The 21,030-nt window shown below is 40.6% G+C and overlaps 1 protein-coding gene across 1 annotated transcript in view; it reads right to left on the reverse strand.

Moving 5' to 3' along the window:
- Window positions 1-17,272: 17,272 nt before the first annotated feature.
- The window catches only part of stac (SH3 and cysteine rich domain), a 62,015-nt gene continuing 58,257 nt past the window's right edge, over window positions 17,273-21,030 (reverse strand). Inside the window, exons 9-11 of the mRNA XM_036593854.1 lie at window positions 20,702-20,753; window positions 19,375-19,512; window positions 17,273-19,105 (exon numbers count right to left, since the gene is read on the reverse strand). Of these exons, the coding sequence (XP_036449747.1) occupies window positions 19,007-19,105; window positions 19,375-19,512; window positions 20,702-20,753 (289 nt within the window). The 3' untranslated portion in view covers window positions 17,273-19,006. The remainder of the gene's footprint in view (window positions 19,106-19,374; window positions 19,513-20,701; window positions 20,754-21,030) is intronic.

The raw sequence follows: 21,030 nt of genomic DNA on the forward strand, positions 1-21,030 counted from the left end.
GATTCCTCAGTGTATGTGAACTCTTACTCTGATTTCTTTCGGATTTCTCAGTCTGTGCATGTGCGAAAACAGACCGCGGTACCAAAAATAAGCGAGCAGTGTTGCTGCGAGACGCAGCACAACATTTTTGCAGCTGCGCTGAAACCAAACACGAAATGAAGGATTTAAATATTCTTCATCTTCTAGATGATGTATGCTTATATTTTCAGGTAAATTGGCAAGATGTTTTAAAAGCCACGTCATGAATTTTGAGTTTTATAGTATGTTTATGTCACGTCTTCTTCTGTGAGTTTATTGGTCAGTTGCAAAGCAGAAATCTTATTACTGTCTTACTCATGAAGACCTGGAGTTTCACATTATCTGATTACTCAAGTCCATGTAAACGTGTTGAACGGATTACTGACAAAATCTGATTTCAGCAGTTATCAAATTATTAAGTGCCTCCGATTTCAAAATGATTTCTCTTGTAAATCATTACAGAACAATGCAGTAAACTTTTGCAAGTGCTCAGTATGAACCTCCTCCAGCTGTACAGACAACATCAACACCACAGTCAAATTCATCCCATACTGGATTGCCCATGTCGGGTGTCACTGCACTCACGGCTCTTTCACTGCGATTTCGGAGATCATCGAGTGTTGTGGAACCAACGACGAATGCTCTGAGCTGTTGGACCTTCACTGCCCACGAAAATCACGTTGCACAGTTATGATGGATTCACTCTTATTGAAGTGGAGAACGCAGAACGCTTTCTGCTCAGGGGTCTCCATCTCCTCACAGACTGAAGGGAGCCATCTTCCGGTGACAGTCAGAAACTCTATGACCCTCTCTTTCAATTGGTATGTGATTGGTTCCTAGGAACCTCACGGTTGTAAAATATTTGAGATAGGATGAATCTTTTTGAATCACGCTGTATATAGAGTAGATAAGAACTTGAGTACCCAAAATTGAGTAAAGTTTAGGTAAACTTTCAGAAATTAGGGGTGCCAATACATTTGAATAGGAGTGCATAAATGAAACTATGAAACCGAAGTTTGAGTACACTGAAAAATATATTTACATACACCGTCCTTGTATCTACACTCATTATCCATTGTACCAGCATTGTACATTGTATATAGGTGCACTTTGTAGTTCTACAGTTACAGACTGTAGTCCATCTGTTTCTCTGCATACATTGTTAGCCTCCTTTTACCCTGTTCTTCAGTGGTCAGGACCCCCACAGGACCACCACAGAGCAGGAATTATTTGGGTGGTGGATCATTTGATCATTGGTAACAGTTGGAAGCAGGCAGTACTCAAGTGACGCAGAATGAAGTGGGTTGTTACTGGTGGAGAGATTAGACATGGGCATCATGTGGTCTTCCACGAAATAGTCCATAGATTGGACAGATCCAGCAGGTGAGACAGGGTATCGTTGACGGGAAGCGTGACAGAAAACAGGAAGTAGTGATCAGTAAATTCTGTTTGACAGTTTATCTTCTGAAATCTATTGTTTATTTTAATAAAAAAAACTTTTTCTTTATGCTCATTCCAAATATAACTCCTGTAATACATTCCCAAAAACTTTGGATGGGAGCATGTTTACTGTATTACATCTCCTTTCTTTTAACATCAATTAATAAACATTTGGGGACTGAAGACACAAACTGATCCGGATTGAAAGCAGAATTTTTTGCCATTTTCAGTTATACAAGTCTTCAGCTGTGCAACCTTACAGGGCATTCATTTTCATATTTTAATAATCGCTTAATAATGTGCCACAGTTTCAGTAAGAGGCAGGCAGACCATTGTAGCAACCACACTCTTGGTTTACACTAGCCATGCTGTTGTAACACTGCAGAGTGTGGCTTGGCTTGTCATGTTGAAATAAGCACAGAAATGTTGATGCAAAATGTGTATACACTGGTCAGCCACTTGATTAAGTACAACTCCTTGTTTCTACACTCATTGTCCATTTTATCAGCTCCACTTACTGTATATGTACACTTAGTGGTTCTACAGTTACAAACTGTTGTCCAACTGTTTCTCTTTGTACCTTGTTCACCCTGTTCTTCAATGGTCAGGACCCCCACAGGACCACCACAGAGCAGGTATTATGTGGGTGGTGGATCATTCTCAGCACTACAGTGACACTGATGTAGTGGTGGTGTATTAGTGTGTGTTGCACTGGTCTGAGTGGATCAGACGCAGCAGTGCAGCTGGCCACTTAACCAATTGCAGGGATTGTAGTGTTGGAGAAATTAGCAGGGTATTATTTATTTTGTGAGTGAGTTCTATGGATTATCAAGTAGACATGTAATCCAGATTAAGTAGAGACGATGATATAATTTGTCACACTGATATGAGTCACTAGAAATCACACAAACCCAGTAATGAGTAATGATTCAGACTCTTCTGGGAGGGCCTTCACCACAGGTCCAAGTTACATGCAGATTTCAAGAGAATAATCTGTTGATTTAATCAAAACCTCATTTACAAAGTGTCAACAAAATTTTTGAGCGGCTTAATATGCAAAGACCAGACTGAGAAAAACATGTTCCTTAGCTAAATATTTTGGGTTCGAATTGGTTCAGGTAACTATTCTGCATTTGTTGTTTGTTTCCAAAGAAAGAGTTGGAGGCCAGTGGAGGTTTTCTTATAGTTACTGATTATCTACTTCCATACATTATTTAAAAAACACAGGAAAGCTGCTAAAATAATAATCTGATCACTGAACTTTCAGCAATTTGTTCCTAACCCAAGAATAACAGGTACATTCTTTTATTACTAAGAAATGTCGTTATTATCCACTTTATCAGAAACCCTTATTATGTAATTCAACCTTTTGGCAACTTATAGGTCCACTAAATACACAACAGTAGAAGAGGCAGAGACCACCTGTCATTTCTTTCATTTCAAGTCAAAACAGCCATTAAGTTCTGGAGTGTATGTGAAGTACACTTCTGCAAAAGTGCGTTACATTGCAGTCCTGTGGTTGCTGATGTGGTAAACACACGAAAGTGTCCCGAAGTTCTGACTATATATGGTTGTTGTGCATAAAGCGAGTTTGCATGAGGTTTCTGATGCTAACAGATCTTGGTACTGCTCAGTTTCTCTACATTCAGTAACAGCCAAAGTCATATGCATTCATACTCACTGCAAAGAGACAGGCTATAAGCAAATAAACTGGGTTTCACACTCTTGTTAGGGATTGTAAGGACAAAAGCATGTATCTTCGTTACAGGTGCCAGATGGCTTTATTTGGGGCAATCCAACACACACACACACTTTCTAAGCCACTAATCCCTCCGGGTCGCAGGAGCCTATCACAGCGCTCATTGGGCGGAAGGCAGGAAACACCCTGGACAGGTCACCAGTCCATTGCAGCACAGACACAAAGACATATACATTCACACACACTCACACCGAGGGGCAATTTAGCATGTCCAATTGGCCTGACTGCATGTCTTTGGATTGTGGGAGGAAACCCACACAGACACAGGGAGAACTTGCAAACTCTACACAGGAAGGACCCTGGTCGCCCGGCTGGGAATCAAACCCAGGCCTTTCTTGCTGTGAGGCGACCACTGCACCACCGTGCTGCCTGCAATCCCAACACCCAGTCAAAAAGTCAAGAGGTCAAAACACAGGCAGGCATCATCTGAGATATATCTGTAGTCTAAAAGCAGGAGACGAGAGTGAAAACAGAAAACACCGATTAGTGCTTAGGATAACCACAGAAACTTTGCAAACAGCTCAACCAAAGGGTATATAATAGTGAGTAATTGAGTCCTACATCACACATAAATGAGTCTGCAAGTGTGGTGTGAATGGGTGGAGCCAGGGACAGTCCAAGAGGAGTCTCCCAAAAGGGGGCGACAACATGGCAGAACCTTCTCTCTTAAAGTGCAGCTCCCGAAGCACACGATAGAGGGGGGACCTGGACCATGAGGAGGCACCAGATCAGGATGGGGATCTGGGACAGGATCTGCACAGGGAACCACCACAGGAAGAACAGCAGCTCAGGAAGCAGGTACCGGTTCAGCCTGAGAGCCAGCACAGGCGCTGCACAGGGAACCACTTCAGGACGATTGGCACTCAGGACGCAGGCACTGGGTTAGGCTGGGACCTGGCACAGGAACTGCACAGGGAACCTGCACAGTAGCTTGGGAAGCCGGCATCAGATCAGAACAGGAGCTGGCACTGGAGCGGTTTGGAGGACTGGAACAGGAGCCTTGCGTGGAGCCGGCACTGGAACCCTGTATGCAGTCAGAATAGAGACCACCACTGGAGCATCAGGGAGTGGCTTGGGGAGCCGAAACAGGAGCATCACCTCCAGTTGTTGCCAACCCAGTGGAGGTGACTAGAGAAGCCCTGAGGGCAGGCATTAACGAGACAGTGCTCGCCATACCACTGGACGGAGACTTGAGGGCAGGCATCTACAAGCCAGTGCTCTCTGTAGCACTGGGGGGAGCCTTGGAACTCTGTGCTGTCTCACTGGTGCCACAGGTGGTGCTGTTGGATGGTCCTCTACCCTCGGGGACTCTCTGTCCACTGTGTCTCAACATCTCACTTGGGAGCGACTGAAGGGCCTGGAAAGAGAATGGTATAGCCCCCCCCCCAAAAAAAAATTCGTTGGGAAGTCTCCTCTTGTATTAGTGGGCTGAAGGCAGACTAGATGAGGCTCCAGAACTTCCTCAATGCGTGAGTCAGCTCGCTATGTGAGGCCCAGTCAATGCCAGGCCCTTGCATCAACAGAACCGTGAAGGGCCACTTTAGTGTCCTCAGACTGGAACGAAAGTGGGCTAAATAGCAGAGGCACTCACCCATGAGCTCCCTCCACAGCTCTGGCTCCCAGTAGTAGAAGCCGGGGTAAGCTAGCAGTGTGGAGACAAGCTTGTTGGTGGCCAGGGGTTTAAAGACACTCTCTTCAGCCTTTATTGGTGAAGTCTTCTATAAGGATGAAGATAAAAAGGTAGGTTGCAGGTGCAAGATGGCTTTATGTGGGGCAGTCTAACACTAATAGTCACAACAGGCAGGGGTCAAAACACAGGTAGGCATCATCAGAGATGTAGCCATAGCCAAAACCAGAAGACCGTGTGCCCTGGATAATCACAGAAACAACACAAACAAAGGGGTATATAAAAGGTAGTAAATGGGTCCTAGATTACATGCAGGTGTGCAAGTGTGGTGTGAGTGGGTGGAGCCAGGGAGAGTCCAAGCCATTCACAGTATATATAAACTGGACCTAGACATCCTCCTGCTGGTACTTCATGAATAAAACTTCTGAATATGATGTAATGATTATGTTTTCTATAAGAATTGTATATGATGAGAAGAGCAGGAAATAAATAAATAAACCTATGTGGCACTGAAATGGCACCGACACGTGTGTCGGTGTATGTTGCACTGGTCTGAGTGTATCAGACACAGCGGTGCTGCTGGAGTTTGTAACACCTCAGTGTCACTGCTGGACTGATGTTAGTCCATCAACCAAAAATATCCAGCCAATAGCGTCCTGTGGGCAGCGTCCTGTGACCACTGATGAAGAACTAGAGGATGACCAACACAAACTGTGCAGCAGCAGATGAGCTACTGTCTCTGACTACATCTTCAAGGTGGACCAACAAGGTAGGAGTGTCTAATAGAGTGGACGGTGAGTGGACACTGTTTAAAACTCAGCAGCACTGCTGTGTCTGATCCACTCAGACTAGCACAACACACACTAACACACCACCACCACATCAGTGTTACTGCAGTGCTGAGAATGATCCCCCACCCAAATAGTACTTGCTCTGAGAGGGTCTATGGGGGTCCTGACCACTGAAGAACAGGGTAAAAGGGGGGCTAACAAAGTATGCAGAGAAACAGATGGACTACAGTCTGTAACTGTAGAACTACAAAGTGCACCTATATAGTAAGTGGAGCTGATAAAATGGACAATGAGGTTTTTTTGTAAATATTTGCTCATTTTAAATATGAAGCTTGCAAGACATTCCAAAAAATTTACATCACCTTCCTTATAACAGCACTTAATAAACGTTTGGGGACTGAAACTGAACACAAACTGATCCAGTTTTGAAAGCAGAATTTTTGCCATTCTTCAGTTAAACAAAGCTTCAGCTGTGCAGCCGCACGAGGCCTTTGCATCAGTAAGAGGCAGGCCAGTCTAGTAACCGCAGTGTCTGATTGAGCAGCCGTGTTGTTGTAACAGTGCAGAATGTGGCTTAGTGTGGTGATGTTGAAATAATCACAGATGTCTCTGATATCCATCATCAGGTTACCCACTAATAGCCTCCCATACTATGACAAACGCTGGATTTTAAACTTTACACTGGTAACAATCCAGATGTTCCTTTACTTCTTTGTCCCAGAGAACACAGCATGCATTTTTTTCATCAACTATATGAAAGGTTGACCCATCAGACCCAACTTTTGTGTTGCAGGCTTCGATTTCAGAATGGGTGATAATTACAAAAACAATGATGCTGATAAGATAAAACATTAAATATATTTTCTTTGGCCTGCTTTCATCAAGTTCTTGCTGTGTTGAGTGTCCTTTCTCCTTGAAGCTCATCAGACATCGCATGGATTTGTTAAATGCCATCAGTAGCATACGTGCTTAGTCAGTAAGAATTTTGGAAATAGTTTATCAAGAAAATCACTGTTTACTCTTCTATCATGGAAAATCTAATTTTCTTCAGTCTTTTGAAATATAGGAATTTGATGCAGTACAAAAATATTGATAAAGATGCAAAATGTTCTGTTCACTCTCCTGTGCTCCATACAGGCCATATATGAAAATTAATGGAATTCATTGTTTTTGTGATTTTATCATTTAAAATGGAATAATGGTTTTGGTAACTTTATATCATAAAGTAAGTGGACCTAAGAGGAAAATAAAATATGAGAAAAATATAGGATACGGGACCCTCAATATTTTGCTAAAGTTGCTGTTGTACAGCATTACTCTGTGCACTGTCATTCTCATGAAGCAGAGATGATAATATGATTTTTCATAATGATATGAACCACTAGAGGTCACACAACACCTGTACTAAGCAGTGATTCAGACACCTCTGGAAAGGCTTTCACCACAGGTCCAAGCTACAAGAGGAGAACCTGAATGATAATTAAATGAGAACCTAATTTACTAAGTGTAAAAAAAAATTTCAGAGACTGAAGCTTTTGTCAAGAAAAGAGCGTTTAGAGCCACATTAAGCTAAAGCTAAGGGTTCAATTTAGTAACTGTAATTTAGTAATTTAGTATATATATATATATCCCTGATATCATCCCCAGGACAAGTTAATGGCATTTGGGATGCATAACACACCCGTGACGGTCCAGCGTGCAGTGAATCGAATGTTGTTTGGACTCCACAGGTGTGAAAATGATGTGGTCAAACAACCCCATTTCCAAAAAAGTTGGGACGCTGTGCAAAATGTAAAAAAAACCAAAATGCAATGATGTGCAAATCATTTAAACTCTATATTTCACTGAAAGTAGTACAAAGCCAACATATCAAATGTTGAAACTTATATGCCCATTTTGAATTTGATGCCAACAACACGTTCCAAAAAAAGCAAAAAAAGGCTGGTAAAGTTGTGTAATGCTAAAAAAAAAAACACCTGGTGGTTGATTGACAACAGGTCAGTAACATGATTGTGTATAAAACAAGCATCTCAGAGAGGCTGAGTCTTTCAGTATTAAAGATGAGGAGGGGTTCACCACTCTGTGAAAGACTGCATGATCAAATAGCGCAACAATTCAAGAACAACATTTCACAACATAAAATAGCAAAGAACTTTTGCTTTTCATCATCTACGGTACATAATATCATTAAAAGATTCAGAGAATCTGGAGAAATCTCTGTATGCAAAGGACAAGGCCAAAAACCAGTATTTGCTGGCCGTGATCTTTGGGCCCTCAGTCGGCACTGCATTAAAAACAGACATGATTCTATAGTGGAAAACACTCAGAAACACTTCTGAAAACACTGTCTGTGAAAACAATTAGTCACTGCATCCACAAATGCAAGTTAAAACTCTGAAATGCAAAGAAGAAACTGTATATAAACAAGATCCAGAAATGCTGCCACCTTCTCTGGGCCTGAGCTCATTTAAAATGGACTAAGGCAAAGTGGAAAAGTGTCCTGTGGTCCGACGAATCAACATTTGAAATTCTTTTTGGAAATCATGGACACTGTGTCCTCTGGGCTAAAGACCACTCAGCTTGTTATCAGTGCCCAGTTCAAAAGCCAGTATTCATGATGGTACAGGGGTGCATTAGTGCACATGGCATGGGTGACATGCACATCTGTGAAGGCAGCATTAATGCTGAACAATATATACATATTTTGGCAACATATGCTGCCATCCAGACAACGTCTTTTTCAGGGAAGGCCTTGATTATTTCAGCAAGACAATGTCAAACCACATTCTGCATGTATTACAACAGCATGGCTCCGTATTAAGAGAGTCTGGGTGCTAAATTGGCCTGCCTGCAGTCCGGACTTGTCACCACTGATAACATTTGGAGAGTTATGAAATGAAAAATACAACAAATGAGCCCCTCAATTGTTGAGCAGCTGAAATCCTATATCAACAAGAACGGGAAAACATTTCACTTTCAAAACTACAGCAATTGGTCTCCTCAGTTTCCAAACACTTACAGAGTGTTATTAAAAGAAGAGGTGATGAAGCACAGTGGTAAACATGCCCCCATCCCAACTTTTTGGAACGTGCTGTTGGCATCAAATTCAAAATGGGCATATATTTTTCCAAAAACGATATTTTTTTCAGTTTCAACATTTCACATGTTGTCTTTGTAGTATTTTCCTTTTAAAATATGGTTTACCTGATATGCATGTCATTGCATTCTATTTTGATTTACATTCTACACAACGTCCCAACTTTTTTGGAAATGGGGTTGTATATAGCTACATATGGGAAGAGAACATTAGGCAAATTATAGAACTTTTTATGTGACTGCAAGTAGCTAACCTAACCTTGCTAAATAAATTTGGAAAGGCTACAGTAACTTATCTGGGATAAATATTGCAGTTTGGACAGGTGAGGCCTGTTGATGTTAAGGCTGAGGCTGTTGAATTGTGTTGGAATTGAGCATGCTGGAATAGCGGATTTGGAAATGCTACTGCCCTATAAAAGAGTTACCTTTTGATATTTATCCCTAGACTCTCTTCATGATTACACTTTTAGTCTTTAAATATTTAATTCATTTTATTACATATTTTTTCCTTTTACATTGTGTTTTGCCTTCTTTTTTATGTAAGCTGGCCATAACAATCTACACTAAATAAAACCCACTGTTGGTATGTAAGTTGTTTAGCTAATTTAATTTTCAGATGTTAGGGGTGCCAAAACATTTAAATAGGAGAGTACAAAATGAAACTATGAATCAGAAGTTTGAGCACACTGGAAAATCATTCATACACTTACTGGCAATTTCATTCATCCATCTGTTTCTCTGCATACTTTGTTAGCCCTCTTTAACTCTGTTCTTCAGTGGTCAGGACCCACAGGACATGTTAGTGTGGACAGTGGGAGTCCTGTGGGGGTCCTGACCACTGAAGAACAGGCTAACAAAGTATGCAGAGAAACAGATGGACTACAGTCTGTAACTGTAGAACTACAAAGTGCACCTGTATAGTAAGTGGAGCTGATAAAATGGACAATTAGTATAGAAACAAGGAGGCAGTTTTGAAGTTATGGCTGATCAGTATATATTCATACATTCATGTTGATAAATATGAATGTATGCACATATGCACATATTTCTGTATGTAGTTTTAAAGTTTTAACTAGTACTTTATGTATTAAACCAATGGATATGATGTAATGACTGTTTTCTGTAAAAATATATAATGTATATAATGAGAACAGCAGGAATTAAATAAACCTGTTTTTATCCTTGAATTGTAAAGACACTGAACTTTTATACATTAGCAACAAAAGTACTACATCTGGCGTACTGCATCACTGCATGCAGTCTTTCAGGAAAAGAGGAGGCCTAATAAAGCACACAAGCAGTGGCAGTAGCCTAATCGTAAAGGTTGGTATGTTATTTTGTATTTCACTGTTTAAATAGGCAGTTTACTTGAATTGAATTTTTTGCCATTCTTCAGTTAAACAAGTCCTCAGCTGTGCAGCCGTACGAGGCCTTCATTGTCATATTTTGTTCTTAATAATTCACCACACACTTTCAGTAAGAGGCAGGCAGGCCAGTCTAGGAACCGCAGTCTCTGATTGCGCAGCCGTGCTGTTGTAACAGTGCAGAATGTGGCTTGGTGTGGTAATGTTGAAATAATCACATACATTTCCAAAAAAGGCAGTATATGTTGCTCCACCTTGTACACCTCCTTGTATCTACACTCTTTGTCCATTTATCAGCTCCACTTACCATATATAATGAACGAAAAGTGTCGATACAGCAGTGCTGCTGGAGTTCTTAAACACTGTGTCAACTCACTGTCCACTCTATTAGACACTCCCACCTTGTTGGTCCACCTTGTAGATGTAAAGTCAGAGACAGTAGCTCATCTGTTGCGGCACAGTTTGTGTTGATCATCCTCTAGTCCTTCATCAGTGGTTACAGGCTACTGTTGGCTGGATATTTTTGGTTGGTGGACTGTTCTCAGTGTTACTGTGGTACTGAGAATGACCCATACATTATGCTGAAAAACAGATGAACTACAGTCCAGATACAATTGACAGTGAGTGTAGAATGAAGGAGGTGTACTAAATGAAGTGGGTGATCAGTGCATATTTTTCAGCATTAATGATGCTTTTACAACTGTTCAGTTTACCCACTAATGGCCTCCCATACCATGACAGGCTGGCTTTTGAACTTTACACTGGTAACAGTGTAGATGTTCCTTTACTTCTTTGGCCCAGTGAACACAACGTCCATTGTTTTTATCAACAATACTAAAGTTTGACTCCTCAGATCCAACTTTTTTGGAATGTGTTGCAGGCGTCCATTTCAGAATAGGTGAATAATTACAAAAACCATGATGCTGATGAGACAAAACATTAGAAAATAAAATATAAGACAAATGTAGGATATAGATTCCTTAACCAATTTCAGGGACATCAGCGCTGGAGACATTAGCAGTGGGATGTTATCAGCATATTCTTTATTTTGTGGTTGAGTTCTATGGATTACCAAGACTTTGCTTAAGTTGCTGTTGTTTTATATTACTCAGTGGCACTGTCAGCCTGGTGAAGCAGAGATGATGATATAATTTGTCATACTGATATCAGCCACTAGAGGTCACACAAAGCCTGTACTGAGAATGATTCAGGCAGTTCTGGAGGACCTTCACCACAGGTCCAAACCACATGCATTTTGTTGACAATTCTCCAGACTAGAAGCTGCCACTGGCAGCTGCCACCGCTGACTGAAAGCTGCCACTGCTGACTAGAAGCTGCCACTGCTGACTGAAAGCTGCCACTACTGACTAGATGCTGCCACTGGCAGCTGCCACTGAGACTAGATGCTGCCACTGCTGACTGGAAGCTGCCCTTGTGTGTCAACCATGCAGTGTTGTTGGAATTCTTAATGGTACATCTCTTGGTAATTCCATAGTAATTCTCTAGCAGGTTCACCATGTAGGAAATTCTATGTAGAGAATAGTTAATGAGTTAATGACTGAATGACTAGCAATTTGAAACTGCCACTGGTAGCTACAACTGCTGACTGGAAGCCCCCTTTGGCCACTGGCATCTTCTACTGGCAGAATGGCAGCCCCCTGCCGGCCACCACTGCCGACTTTCAGCTGCCACTGGCTGACTGGAGGGAATAGTCAATGAGTGAATGTGTGAATGATTAGCAACTGTTAGCTGCCACTGCTGACAAGAAGCTGCCACTGCTGACTGGTGCATTAAACAGTGCATTAAATGTCCAAGGCTTTGTTCAAAATCCCCCCTTTTTGTGAAAATATTGTTTGTCAGCCTATACTATATCACTATATCATATAGTTTGTCAGCCATGAAGTGTTGTTTGAATTTTAATAGCAAATCTCTTGGTCATTCTATGGTAGTTCTCTAGCAAGTTCACTACATAGTAAATTCTATGTAGTGATTAGTTTATTAGTGAAAGACTGGTAACTGTTAGCTGCCACTGGCATCTGCCACTGCTGACTAGAAGCTACCACCGTCAACTGCCACTGCTGATTGGAAGCTGTCACTAGCAGCTGCCACTGCTGTCTGGAAGCTGCCACTTTTGCAGCCCGCTGCCAGCCACCACTGCTGACTTTCAGCTACCACTGGCTGGCTGGTGCAATGACCAGTGCATTACCCGTCCAAGGCTGTGCTCAAAATCCCCCTTTTTATAAAAATAGTACACTACATAGTGTGTCAGCCATGAAGTGTTTGAAATGTCAATGGTAAATCTCTTGGTCATTCCATGGTACTTATCTAGCAGGTTCATAATTTAGTAAATTCTATGTAGTGAATAGTTAATGAGTGAATGACTGGCAACAGCTGACTAGAAGCTGCCATCTGATCAGACTGATAACAGTCTGGACTTTCAGCAATATGTTCCTGATCCAAGAATAACAAGAGAATTCTTCATGTAAGAAATGTACACTCGCTGTTCAATTTATGTACTTCCAGTTTCTGGCCACTTATTGGTCCACTCAATACAGTACTGTACAAAAGGCAGAGACCACCTGTCATTTCTTTGATTTCCAGTCAAAACAGCCATTAAGCTCATTATTCATTGTTTTGTGTCAGGAAAAAAACATATGTATGTATATTTTTTGTATATACAGTGCCACACCTTCATTACAGCTTCCATTCTTCAGGAGACTTGCTTTCAGTTTTTCTAAGTCTTTAGGGATATTTTTCCACACCTCTAAAGTTCAGTCTTAGAAGTTGGTTGCATTTCTGTTTCTCATGATCCAAATAATCCCAAACACATTCAGTGATGTTGAGGTCTGGACTCTGGGGTGGTCAGTCCGTCTCCTTTTCTCAGTGAGGTTCTTCTTGACAGCTACACATCCTTTCAGACCCATAGCGCTGAGTTGTCTTCTCACAGTGGAAGGATGGACAGAAACACCTGTGGATGTTTTCAGACCTGAAGCAGCTTGATTTTCTCCTCTCTCTCAAAGATGAAAGCTGTAAGTGCTGTTTATCTGATGGGGGCAGTTTGGGCGTCTACTTGGTCTTCCAGGTGGTTGTTAGGTGCCCCATTTTCTCTGTATCGTTTAATCATTTGTTGAACTCCAGTTTTGAAAAGTCTTGTTCTTTCACTTATTTTCTTTTTTGCTTTCTCTTTCGTTATACAACTGGATTATCTTATATCTAATCTTCGCATAAATATATTCTGAAAAATGAACTTGTGTATGGTTTTGACTGGAAATTGAAAGAATGAAGGGAGGTCTTTGACTCAGCACAGTTGTACGTCAGAGTATAAATGCCATACTGATTATAGATCAACACTCTTACACTGATGTGGTGTATGTATCATCTGTAAGTTGTCCAAAGGTTCTAGAGCTTATTAGCTCTCTCTGACAAGTCTCAGAGTGCACTGACTCATGCCAGGCCCAATTTTACACTTATACATTTTAGCTGTCTCCCCATCTGTTCTATTTCTGAGCTGAATGAATTTTGACCACAGGAAGGAAACCCCCTGGCTTCTTACCTGTTACAATCAGAATGAGTGGCGTTAACAAGGCAAAACTCCACAGAGAGGGCTTCAGTAGTTGTCAGAGTGCTAGCATGACCGTTTCCACACTGTCCGCCTTGGATAGTTTACCTCAGTATCTAGAACCCTTAGATAAAATTACTGACAAATGTGAGAGTTTAAGAGCATACTTAATAAATCTGCGCTGCTCTATGGCAATATTCCATATAAATCTGCTGTCAGAACAAAACCTTGTATTTCCATTTTTGCTGTTTTGTACTTTGTCTTTAACAGAATTTGAGAACACCAGCTGCCCATTACAGCATGCTAAATTTGAATTAAAATGGGGTAATAGAGAAACTCCAAAATTACTTGGGGGGGAAAAACAGTTTGTAAAGTTACCATTTTGGAGACTAGAGTTTTTGATCCAACAGCAGCGATATACTCACTGGCCACTTTATTAGAAACCCTCCCTTGCTGTTGTACAGAGACTGTAGCTCATCTATTGATGCACAGTTTGTGTTAGCCATTCTCTTGCTCTTCATCAATTTCTGGCTACAAGGCTGATCTTGGCTGGATATTTTGGGTGGCAGTCCACTCAACCTGACGTTGTGGAAAAAGCCCCAGCTGTGTCTGATACACTCATACTAGCACACCACACACTACCATGTCAGTGTCACTGCTGTGCTGAGCATGATCCGCCACCGCCAACAGCAGTCCTGTGGTCAGGAACTGATCAATGATGAATGGGGTAGAGGGAGGACAATAAATTATACAGCAACAGGTAAGCTGCAGTCTGTAACTGTAAAAATCATTGACTGCCATTCATTTTTTTCAATTTCTGGTTAAAATGGCCATTAAGTTCTCAATTTTTCAGTAGACGTTTTTGATGAGATTAGATATAGGATAATCCACAGGAAGAAAGTCAAAGGAAAATAAGTGAGTATACAGGAGTTAACAGGAGTTTCTAAAACTGGATGACTAAAAGATAAAAGGAAAATGGGGCTCCTAACAACCACCTGGAAGACCTGGTAGACACCAAAACTGCCCCCATCAGATAAACAGCACTTTAAGCTTTCATCTTTGAGAGAGAGGAGAAAATCAAGCTGCTTCAGGTCTGAAAACATCCACAGGTGTTTCTGTCCATCCTTCCACTGTGAGAAGACAACTCAGCACTATAGGTCTGAAAGGATGTTCCAACATCTAGTGCAAGCTTTCGAAAGAGGTGTTTCATTGTATATGTGATCCAAATCAAGGAGAAAAAAAGATTAAGTAACATACATTATAGTCTTATTTGGCCTGGTAGTTGAAACAAAAAGGCAGATTGGCAGTACAGTACTAAAATTAAAGAAGTCCACTGCTGGGGTAATGGGGCATTAATGCATTTTAATCATTTTCACCCTAAATTTGCATGTATGGTGCGAACAACATGGACTTATTTGGGTTCAAGAAGTATCTTTATAATAGGGTTGAACAGAATTATTTTGCAGACAGACATTATTTTAATCTGATTTGAGAATCACTGCTTTGCGGTTTAATGCAGTGGAAAAAGTCAGCTTCATAAAAAGCAATTAGCAAAATATGAGTTCAAATTAAGCCAAATGACCAGTGAAATTGATTAAAATGAACACATACCATAGAAAAATTAAGGCACTTGATGTTAACTCTGTTGAAGTGACACTGAATGTAAAGTACACTGACGTGTGAAGGTATGCAGGACTAGGACGTGTATGTGTGTGTGCGCGTGCAGACAGGACCGGGATGAAGCTGTTCTTCAGTAAAGCTGGGCAGATGTTTGGTTTAGCAGGGGGTCTTCACACCAGCGGCTTGTGCTGAGACCTGTCACACACTCCACACCCATGAGCGATGAGAGAAGAGGGAGGAGCACTGAAGTATGCATGCACACAAACACAGCTGTCACATTTTGGCACTGAAACAGCAAGTTTTGTAACGTGGGAATGTAGGTGTGTTTGTGTATGAGTGTTTGTTTTCACACATTTTAAGGACAAGTACAAAAAACCATAGAAAAATAGGGATAGGGATAACCTACAAAACCAAAATATGCATTTAATGTGTTTTTACAAAAGCTCCATGTTTCATTTCTTTTAAACCTGAAAGAGCAAAACTATTTCTTTTTGCTTCCTGAGGTTAAAGTATAAGATTAGGCTTAGAAGAATCCTTATTACGGCCATATATAGGTACTTACATATACTGTACTATGCAAAAGTCAGAGACCACTCGTTTGTGTAATTTCCATTTAAAACATCCATTAAGTTATTTAAGTTTCTCATTTTTCAGTGTTGAAAAAAAGAAGGAAACATATTCAGCAGAAACAACGAAGGCTGTTCTCAAAGAAGTCACTGAAATTATGTTCCCCTTCAAAGAGACACTAACATTTCACACAGCTACCCAAACTCACCTTAATTGCCTCACACATTTCTCTCTGATGTGCATCTAATGGCAAAGGAGATACAGTCATGATCATAAGTATTTGGACAATGACACAATTTTTTGTGTACACCACCACAGTGGATCTGAAATGAAGCAATCAAGATGTGATTGGGGTGTGGACCTTCAGCTTTAAATCAAGGGGTTTTAACAAAAATAGTGCACTAACCGTTTAGGAATGCAACCAACTTCTAATACTGAACTTCAGATTTTTTTCTAAATACTATAAAATGTGATACATGTACTTGATGAGGTTTCTGGGCTAATTTCTGTGAAATATGTCCTCACTGTCCAAAGAAAAACAAGTATGTCCAAAAAGGTTACGGTAAAAAAGGTACTTTACTTCTAATGCAAGCATTTCTATTGGTCCAATTATTATGAAATGGTACAATTTAAAGGGCAGAGCTCAATGGGGAGTTTAAATGATGTAGAAAAATGAAAACAAAAAGGCAGATACTTCTTTTTGGGACAGCAATGATATGCCTTCCGCTTTGTTCCTGAAGCAGAAAAATTAAATAGATGAAAGGGTTTGGGGTCTTCTGACTTTTGCACAGTACAGTACATATGCATGACCCTACATCCTAAACCTGTATAAAAACATTATAAAACTGTGCACACACTTCATTCCCAGGTAAACACTGCCATGGGTCCTGTGGAAATACCTTTCTGTGTGTGTGTGTTTAGTATTCATTATGGTCAAAGGTACTTGAGGACAGATCTAATGAGGGGAGATCAGTCTATCTTCTCCTTTTCCAATATCCCTCTGGTTATGCCTCTTTTATTCCACTCATCCAGAGGATGATGGAGTGATGTGTCACACACTGCATGGCCACCTCTCTCTCTCTCTCTGCCTGCCTGTCTCTCTTCAGTTTGGGGCTCTGCGTGTGTTACACAGATCTGCTTTGTTGTGCTGCATGAAAAATGAGAAAACTGAGAGAAAAAAGAATGATCAAGTTTTAGTTAAACAGGTTTTCTCTGTGGTATTACTACTACTGCATTTTATAGTGGTTTGGTGAGTTACTGTTTTAATATCTTGCGCTTACTCTCTTTTAATGGGTCATTTACTGCCTAATATCTCTTTGTTAACTTGAGTGAGCTTCTGATTAATTGCTCTGTAATAGACTTCATGCTAATCAGCTCACAATGATGGATTTGATGCAGTTGAGTTGGAGCAGATGTAGTCACTCCACTAAAAAAATCAATAAATAGAGTTTAATTCTGTGCATACAATATGTACAATACAGTATTTCCCCTTTTACAAGTGACCAAAACCCATTTTTAACACAACTTACAATGTGATTCAACCCCAGACTAGAGAACAGATGGATGGAGCCATGTAGAAAATGTAGTGTATGTACACCAAATAAATTGAATAATTCACCCAAAAATGCTAACGTGGCTAATAAATAATTAAAGCTAGAGGAAACCAGTAAGCTTGATCCGATTTGCATAATGCTTATTGGCAGCTATTAACCTTCATTTGTTATTGGCAAGATTAGCATTTTTGGCTGATAATTCTTTTAAAGGATTGAAAAAAGTCTGATGATTGCAAAAAGTCTCAACTTATACTTATTTAATCCTGAAGGGGGCAGTATGTGTTACCTATACATGTAAGAATCAATATTCTAATTGTATGAAAAATCTTATCAAATTAAGAAAGATTTTGCGTATGTTAATATAATGAAAAAGCTACTGTTAGTTTTACTAAAGCAGCAAATAAATATTTAGACATGATATATTCCTGTAAAGAATGTAAATAAAAGGTTTGCTTGATCCCTAAAACATAATTATTATTAAAGATGAAATGGAATCGTTAGCAGGGAGTGAATTGAACATACCAGAATTCTAACACTGAAATTCAGTACCTCATGAGCATCATTTTGAAGTTCTCCATAGTACTCTTTGATGTCATGTCTTACATCTCTATTTATGAAATGTTTCATATCTGTTAATTACAGCTCTGTACGTTCTGTAGTGGGAACTGTTTCGTCATTCATGGGGAGAATTTTCTTTCAGACAAAAAGCGTCTGTTGAACGTCACATTCCCTTTGAAAATACTCCAATTCTCGACAAATCTGTGATATGTCCAATTCTTTCTGTCAACGAGCTCGTTTTATCACAAGATTGCCTTTTTAGAGGAAATGCCGGTCAGAGCGTAGCACTTAGTAATCCCCTGTTGGAGGAATGTAAATTCTCAAGTGCTGTTGCAATTGCAGCAAAAAAAACCCCAAAAAACAAAGTGAGAAGTGTTCTGTGCATTCGTTGAATCAAGCCCTTTGGGTTTGCTCAACATCTTGCAAAGAACTTGCGTCACACTGCTCCTACATCAAACCAAACTAGGAGACGTACCGTACTTGATATCATTAATCAGTGCATTTTAACTGCTTGCAGATAATCCACGAGGATATTTCAAACCTGCGTTAAGTAATACTAGCTCTGAGTGGACATGTGCTCTCAGGGTGGTGGGAGAATAACTTTGTAAACAGTTCTTTGATCTTATGACGCTCCAGTAACAGAAAGGGAATGCTGCCCTCAAGCTTCTTCCTCTGAACATCTACATTTGGTTATTACATCAGAGTCTCTTAAACCAAGACATTAAAAAGGCTGAATCCAGCCGTCTTAGGAATGCACATTCAGTTCCGTTTCCCGCGGTCACCTTTTCACAGAGGGAGGGATGGAAAAGAGATGGATTTATCAGATTCCTGCTGAGGCTGTTCCCTGTGTGTTTTAAACCTCTAGCAACTCTGTGACTCTTAGCACGGCTACCGACGGCAGTTTTGTTCGTCCAGGCTTCAGTTGAGTGACGGGCAGCGGTGATGCCATCGCTGTTTCCTGGGAGAACACATTCCCCCTTCACTACTCTTGATGTGTTTCTCTCTCTTACACTCTTTCCTCGCTCTCTTCATTTCTCGTTTTAATTCCTCCTCCTCAGATGTTCTCCAGCACGTCACAGGGGACGAATCCTCTCTTCTTTCCGCTGGCTACTCTGATGAAGCCGTTATGTTCGTCCTCGTTGCTCACGCAGATCTAAAAGACATGTTTAAACAAAGTCAAAAAAAGAAATGCAGTATCTCTCTTTTAAATCCATCCTCTGCTTTTCCCAGTTTCCCTACACAGCACGATTTACCCTAACATGTCTGGCTCAAATCATTAACGGTTTAATTAATTAGCTGAAGGAAAGACTAAATGAGCTGATTATTAGCTGAATAAAAGACTAAATTATAAAGTGTAGGGGTGCACAGTGATTTGGAATCAACTGGTTGATAGTAGAGATAAAGTTTACTGAGGTCGCTCACCTGTCCCTCTTTCAAGGTGATTTGGCCCTGCTCTTTACAGCCAATGAAAGTGCGGTTACACCTGAAGACCTGGTCCCCTGCCCTGACCTGGTGTGCAAAGGATGCTGGGAAAAAACCTATTCTGTCATCGATCACACCCTAAAAAGAATTAATCAACAAAAATGCAACACTTTAATTATGAATAAATGCAATTTATTATGTACACTGAAAATATATCATGTGGTCAAAAGTATGTGAACACTGGACCATCATATCTATATGAGCTTGTTGGACATTCCATTCCAAAACCCTCAGCATTAATATGGAGTTAACAACCCCCCCACAATTTATCCTAAAGGTGTTCAGTGGGGTTGAGGTCAGGGCTCTGTGCAGGCCACTGGAGTTCCTCCATACCAAACTCATGAAACCATGTCTTTATGGACCTCACTTGCTGGAACAGGAAAGGGTCTTCCCCAAACTGTTGCCACAAAGTTGCAAGCTTATAATTGTTCAAAACGTATTTGTATGCTGTAGCATTGACATTAACCTTCACTGGAATCTTCACCTGAAAAACAGCCCCAAACACCTCCTCCACCACACTGTTGGAACTACGCATTTCCTATCTGCCAAACAGGAAAAAAGTGATTTATCACTCCAAAGAACACGCTTCCACTGCTCCAGTGGTCCATGCTTTACACCGCTCCAGCCGACGCTTGGCATTGTGCATAGCAATCTTAGGCTTGTATAGCTGCACAGCCATGGAAACCCATTTCATTGAGCTGTTGTTGCGTCCTGAGGCACTGTGGGAGTCTGTAGTGAGTAATGCAACAGAGGACAGGCGATCTTCTCTGTGGGTGTGTGTAGTGTGCTTCGTGGCTGAGCTGTTGTGGCTTCTAGATGGTTCTTTTTCACAATAATCGCACTTACAGTTGACCAGGGTAGATCCAGCAGGGCAGAAATTCCAAGACTTGTGGCATAAGTTGGCATCTTATGACAATACCATTATTAAAAGTCACTGAACTCTTTAGTATGACTCATTCTAATGCCGATGTTTGTCTATGGAGATCGCATGGCTTTGTTGTATACACCTGTTATAACATTTTACATCTGTTAGCAATGGTTGTGGCTGAACTCCTGAACTCAATAATTAGGAAGGGTGTCCACATACTTTTGGCCATACACTGGATATTACTGTTATATAATGTAGATCCCTCAACCCTACACTTTATGCTAAAGTTGTGAAATATAATACTATACAGTTTTCATTCTGTCATATTTCAATATTCTCTTGGATTCTATGGATTATTCTTGCCACTTGTTTATGATTAGTCAGGATTAAAGGTCTCACCTTCCACCAATCATCATTAGAATCATCCGCCAGTATTATTCGATCGCCGGGTCTGAAAGACAACATGTGAATAGAAGAAAAGAATAATTTCACATTATATCTACCTTTTCAAAAAGGCTTTTCTGATTGAAATATTATATTTGTTGATTATGTCCTGTTAATGAAATCTGTGATTATTTCCCTTTTGGTTTTGTGAGAATGTATTTGAAAGCCACACGCACTTGCAGAGGCAAGTAGAGCGCTCTAATCATTTACAGCCTGTGCCTCCCAGTGTGGTGTCAATGAATCTGAAATGAACTTGTGGAAATTGAAGTGTTACTGCGGGACTG

The sequence above is a fragment of the Colossoma macropomum genome, unplaced genomic scaffold, assembly GCF_904425465.1.
Source record: "Colossoma macropomum unplaced genomic scaffold, Colossoma_macropomum, whole genome shotgun sequence".
Taxonomy (NCBI): Eukaryota; Metazoa; Chordata; class Actinopteri; order Characiformes; family Serrasalmidae; genus Colossoma; species Colossoma macropomum.